Below are 6562 nucleotides of genomic sequence, written 5' to 3' on the forward strand. Positions count from 1 at the left end.
AAAATGACTTTTCCAAGGAATTCAGGTTGTGTGTATTTCACCTTGAAATAACCAGCCAGTATCTTCTTTGCAAATGAACAAAGCATCAGCACCTTTGCATTGCTGTACTGTAAAACAAAGGCTCGCATTTGATAAAAACTGAGAGCAGTGAATGCTTTGGTCAAACATCATGTAATACTGCATATGAGGATAAGAGGAGGAAGCCCGTGTTGGGGTCAAACTTGAACTCTGATGTTGCAAGCACCATACTCCTGCCATCAGAAGCAACATAATATTCGGTATTTTGAATGTACCCAAACACAGGCATAATTGTTGACAGCATTGCATTACCTCAGAGATGAAACCATGGAGTACATTGAACACCCAATATGACTGCTATCTCATTGGCAGAGACATGTGCTGTCCATGGTGCTGATATAAGTTGGCTGCATTAGCATTTTTCTGCTAATGCAATAGCACAGCAATCATTTTCAGAACCATGGACAGCACACACCAAGTGGTTATTATTGAAACAAAACCAGCCCATTTAGCACACACATATCAAATTATATTGTGGTTCAGTTCAACACAGGTAAGAATGAAATGTCTTAGAAACCCATAGATTTCACTCAACCTCAACCACATTTTATTTAACAAAATAGAAGCAGGTCAAATGTAGTAAAGCATATAAATGTAACTCTGGGACACAGCGTTGAGATATGACAAATAATTCATGAGCCATGGTAAAATGTTCCACAGTAGAGATGGATAATTACCCTTTGAAGCAATACACCAACAATCTGGAGCCTGAAGTGATGGACAGAACTGTTGTTGCCAAAGATCTACTAAGATAATACTCCCCAAGGTCAGCCTATGTGATTGGTTACATTTAGTGGTGGTGGTGGGTGTGTGTGTGGGGGGGGGCACATGTCGACAGACACTAGTGCACTCGCACACACATTTAATCAATAATTCTAATTATTTAAATGTATAGACACACACACGCACAGCCCAGTCACTCGACAATGAACATTGTTCTGCTAATACAGTCACACATTTAACCATATAGTCTGTCAGTCCACAGTGTTAAAAAGGCCTGGGAAAAATGCTTGTTGCTGTATTAAGATAAATGATGAAACAGACAGGGTTGAGACATGTTTGATATTGAAATGGTTCTGAGCACTTTGACCTTCTGCAGGCCAGTCTGACTTGTCATTCCTTATTGACAAGACTATTCCAAAACTGATTGTAGCAGTGGGGTCTCTTGCACATATGCTTATTTATAAGATAATTAAATACAGTGGGTACAGTGATGGACCTGATCCTAATGAAAAATAAAAAACCAGTATGAACAAAACGAATTCAGAGCTTGAATTTACACAGTATTCATATATATATATATATATAAAACAAAGAAAAAAAACATTTCACAATCCTACGATCTGTACCGTGATACTGCAGAATCAGTGACATTGATCCATTTGAATGGATTATCAGAATATCACCTTTAGTGCTAACCATTATTGTACACTGTAATCATCATCTTGATATCATTATAGTTGCTCAGTAAAATGTCATAGCATTGGGCAACAGACCGACTGCTGAACACTTTTAATATTGAATAATATATATGTTTCTTAATGCATCATTGCCCATTCATAGACGATTTAATTAACATCTCAAGATAAAGATTCCCATTCGAAACGCCCTTTTGCAAAACTCCTATACCTCAGCCCTCCCTCCAATGGAGAAGATGCACCAACAGCGACATCGTGAGTTTCCTCGTCTCGAGTAATGCGGTGATCATGCCTAGTCTTCCCTATAGCATCAGACGAATACTGTCGAATGCTAAAACGTGTGTTTTATTTTTGTTTTACTGTATGCAAACTGACCATTGCCCAATCTATTTTAAGCACGTTAGTTTAAAAAATGTAAGTCCATTTCTATTATTTGGACACAGTAGATGGCTTTACAAAAGCTCACGTAAATGGAGGTGAATCATAGCCTACGCTTTGTGGAGGAATACTTTTTACATAAAAAAGCATTATAGTCTACCTGCGCTCTGTACATAGATCGAACTGCACATACCATTACTTCCATTGAAAACATTTTAATTTTGAAAAAATATGCAGTTAGAAAACCCCCATATAATTCGGTAAAGCCTTCTCCTCTCCCCCAAAGCAGGCTATAGGCATTAACACACAAAACCACGAACTGTTTTTAGCTACATTAACCTTGCAGCATAACCATCTGAGTGACGTTAATTGGTCATGCTCATCTGCATCCCGAACATCTGAAATTCAACAATTGGCACACCATAAAATAACACATTATACATTCATAAAGAGATGAATGTGCAGATATGATAAGGTTTGCACCAATTATAAATAACCCCGATATTTATCGACAATCAAATGATAAAACAAACAAAAAAGAACATGCGTGGACAGCGTTTATCTTCTTCTTCATCCAAATGTGTTCTTTTTCCGTTTTTTAACAGTTTTAAAACAACAAATACAAATCCTATAACGCAGTTCACAAAAAAATAGAGAAATGGCACTTTGTATATATTCATATATGGTTTTATATGTATATATATACTGTATATATTCATATTGATAACATGAAAGAAGGGTCGGGTTGGCTTCTTCGTTAATTATGGTATGGTTCCCCAGTGTGTGTTGAAACCATGCGAAATCATGCAGATATGATACAGTCAGTTATTTACATTACATTCATGCGCTCGTGCACCATTTCCCGAATCTTCTCTCTCAGATAGTCAGTCTGATTGCGGCAAATAGCTGTACTGGGATGGGGGGCCGGGGAGGGGGTCTATACATATATTACAGTTGGTTCAGTAGCAGACTCATTGGCACCACAGTCAACTGGAGCAAACAAAAATGGCCCATCTCCGACAAAAAGCGAGTGAAGAAGCTTAGTAACATAGCATGTGTTTATTGTTCTTCAATTGCCATTGTGTCAACAGAACGCATTATATTTGTCTGTCTGTTTGTATTCCAGGTTTTATTGTCAGTGGTCGTTTTACGCATCATTTGTTGGAGAGAAATGGGCGCTACAGTCAAACCCTCTTTGCGCGCCCCCGTCAGCATGGTAAGGCCCGCTATGCCAATAAGACGAGTCGCACACTGTCTGCAAGGAATTTATCTCTGACGCAGAGGAATTACCATCCCTCCGCTTTGATCTCTTGCGATTCCGCAAGATGAAGACAAGCATCCCTACAACAGTGAACGCAGACGTGACAAATACCAGTAGTAGCCCAGGGACTAGTACAGAGATGGATACCCTGTTCGGCTCCACATAGGAGTTCGAGCGCGTACCCGTGTCTGCGGTGAAAGTGCTGTTTTTGGAGAGAGAGGTGGGGTAGATTTTGTCATACAGCTTGGGACACATCAGATCATTTCGGACGTGACGGAAATCCCTTTTCCAGAACTCTTCTGGGGACTCACACTTGAGATCACTAACGATCACATCTGCCCCCAGTTTCTCCGTCCACTGTTTGAAAGGGACAATATTACACGAGCAATCCCAAGGGTTCCCATGCAAATCAATTTGTATGATCGAATTGAGTTGATCCAAGACCCCTGCGACAGGGAGATATGTGAAATAATTATTATGCAAGCTAATCTTTGATAAAGACACTCCAAGGAAAGCATCCACAGGTAGCGCTTTCAGCAAGTTATTGTTGAGGAAAAGCACACGCAGATTAGGCAGAGGGCTGAATGTGCCTGCCAGTATCAGCTGTATATCATTATATTCCAAACTTAGATATTCCAGATTTTGAAGTCCAATGAACATTTCCGCAATGAGCGTATCCAGGTAATTCTTATCCATGTACAACCATCTTAATTCGGTGAGGTTTTGAAAAGTGCTGTTGTCTATCAATTTGATGTTGTTTCCACCCAAATCAAGGAGATTCAGACTCGAATAGCCATTGAGATGGTTCTTTTTTATAGCATGGATGTTGTTATCTCTCATGTTTAATTCGTGCGCAGTGAGGGGTTTGGGTTTTAGGTTAGCCAAGCTCTCTATCTTCTTGCCCTCGCAGTTAACCCCTAACCCCTGTCGGGATCCAATGAGCTTGCAGCTGCATGGCACAGGGCATGATGCGTTCTGCACAATCTGCAGCTGCTCTCTCTCCCCATTCACACCTGTCATAGATGTGGGCTTCGTTTTCAACTGCCAGTGCGATTTAGAGCGTCCCTTTTTCCCATTCCCTGGAGTTGGGGACCCAGGATCACCACTAGCTTTATAAGGCGTTGGAACGGGCCCAGGTACAGAGGTCTCCTCTTGGGTAGGAGGTGCAACTAAACTCTCGTCAGCACCACTTTTTATTGAAGGACACAGATCCATCTCCGATGTCTCGTTCAAGTCGTTCCCTTGCAGTGGCGTTGGAGCCTCGCAGATCACCCGGCCGATAAGCGCGTTCTGCGGTATATTCTCCAGCCATTCCTTCAGGGAAACCAGGTCACAGTTGCAGTCCCAGGGGTTATCCTCCAATAAAACCTCCGCAATGCCCGGTATTTGTTCGAGAACTCCCTCATAAGGCACCGTTTTGATTCGGTTCCCTCGCAGGTCGAGATGGGTGATGGGGACGTGTTGAAACACATTTATAGGTAGTGCACTGATGAGGTTATCATTTAGAATTAACACTTCAAGTTTATTTAAGTCCCTGAACACGGCCGGGTCAATGTCTCTCAATAGATTAAAATCAGCCTGAAGATATTCCAAGTCATCTAAACCAAGAAAGGTGCTCTTCCTAAATGACCGTATCTTGTTATTATTTATGTGTAGCCTTTTCACGAGCTGCAGTCCCAGAAAAGCACCAGGGACAATGTCATGCAAACCGTTGTTTTCCAAATGCAAGCTTACGGCATTGTAAAAGTTAGCAAACTCATTGGGGAAAAGCCTAGATAAAGAATTCCCATGCAATAGCAAGTGATAAAACTGGGAACTGGGACCAGTCAAATGGTGCAAATTAGTAAAGCTCCTTTTTTCGCAGTCAATGTGCAAATCGCCTTCAATCTCATTGCAGGAGCATATCTGCTCCTTACAAATGTCCCTTGTAACATTTCCAATAGCAACACAAAGAGCCGCCTTCAGCAAGACAATCCAAAGCAGCATTTTCAATACAAACAATTCATCCCCGATTTCAAGACATGAAAACGAGCTGTTGAGTCAATGTTTTTAGTCCAGTTTATCCTCAAAAAGATAGACCCGACGGGTCTAAAAGAAATGACGACAGTCCTTTATAATATCCATGCTCTTCTAGCCCGTTATGTCCTGGCGTCCAGGTTTAAAATGACCATATAGAATTGCCTCAGATCGAATGGATCCTTTTGCTGGTATGAAAATAATTGAAAACAACAAACCGCAATAGCAGTCGACACATTTTTGGGCTTTCGATCGGTATTGACTGACCTTGCAAATTTTATAAATCCGTGATTTTCTCGTCGTGCTGCGGTAGCAGTGGGTGCTGTTCTTTCCCCCTCGGTGCTGAATTCACACCCGACGCTGGAGATGTAGTGCTGATAACACGGCCACTGCAAAAAAAAAACGCATTCCTCACACCTTTCGGTGTCTTCCTTGCTTTTGTTTCCAGTGCTTTCCTTTGGTGGATTTTAATCACAAAGAGGTTACACAGAGACTGTGCTCGTTCTAGCCCGGTGCTCTTAGATAGATCTCACACCCTCTACTGAGCTGCAATGGAAAAAATCCATCGTCTGAGGGAATGCTGAAAAAATTCTATCCACATAGAGGACTAGAAAGCGTTAAAATGTTCACACTAAAAGCTGTTGATCTGTTCTGTCTTTTTTTTTACCAATAATATTCCCATTCTAATGCCAACAAGGTTATGGATTCCAAACGACGTTCCTTATGTCCTGTTACTGATTAGACTGAATCCTTGCTTGAGGTCCGCTTCTGTTGTTTAAAAAAAAGTAGACTAGACGACATAACGCGTTGCCAAGGTATTGGAGACAACTCGTTTCCAAATCGGGGGTTGGTTATAACCTCATCTAATGATTAATTTGCGCATTTTATGAAGAATAATAATCCCTGGTGTGTGTATTGCACCAAGCCCAGCATGCGAGTGCCCTCCAGGGTGAATGTTACTATCTCTCTGCTAGGAACTGCTGTTGAATGCGGTAAAATAATTAACTACATCTAATCAAATCACATTTGATATGTCACATGCGCCGAATAAAACAGGTGTAGACCTTACAGTGAAAAGATAACTTAAAAGTAATTAACCAACAATGCAGTTTTAAGAAAATACCCCCCAAAAAGTAAGAGATAAGAAAAACAAATAATTCAAGAGCAGCAGTAAATAACAATAAATACAGGTACAGAGTCAATGTGCGGGGGCACCGGTGCATAGATACTAAAAGTGAGTAGCAGCAGTAGAGGAAGGGGGTGCAAATAATCTGGGTAGCCATTTGATTAGCTGTTCATGAGTCTTATGGATTGGGGGTAGAAGCTGTTTAGAAGCCTCTTGGACCTAGACTTGGCACTCCGGTACCGCTTGCTGTGTGGTAGCAGAGAGAACAGTCTATGACTAGGGTGA

General features: G+C 41.2%; 1 protein-coding gene across 1 annotated transcript; it reads right to left on the reverse strand.

Moving 5' to 3' along the window:
- Window positions 1–901: 901 nt before the first annotated feature.
- LOC118363798 (SLIT and NTRK-like protein 1) lies at window positions 902–6105 on the reverse strand. Its single transcript, XM_035745027.2, has one exon. It carries the CDS (start codon window positions 5119–5121, stop codon window positions 3022–3024), a length of 2100 nt encoding a protein of 699 aa, XP_035600920.2. The 5' UTR covers window positions 5122–6105; the 3' UTR covers window positions 902–3021.
- Window positions 6106–6562: the final 457 nt, after the last annotated feature.

Source organism: Oncorhynchus keta, chromosome 30 (genome assembly GCF_023373465.1).
Source record: "Oncorhynchus keta strain PuntledgeMale-10-30-2019 chromosome 30, Oket_V2, whole genome shotgun sequence".
Taxonomy (NCBI): Eukaryota; Metazoa; Chordata; class Actinopteri; order Salmoniformes; family Salmonidae; genus Oncorhynchus; species Oncorhynchus keta.

Bases quoted from the DNA above. Each gene is read 5' to 3' on its own strand.
- LOC118363798 (XM_035745027.2), bottom strand. From the start codon at position 5,121: ATGCTGCTTTGGATTGTCTTGCTGAAGGCGGCTCTTTGTGTTGCTATT.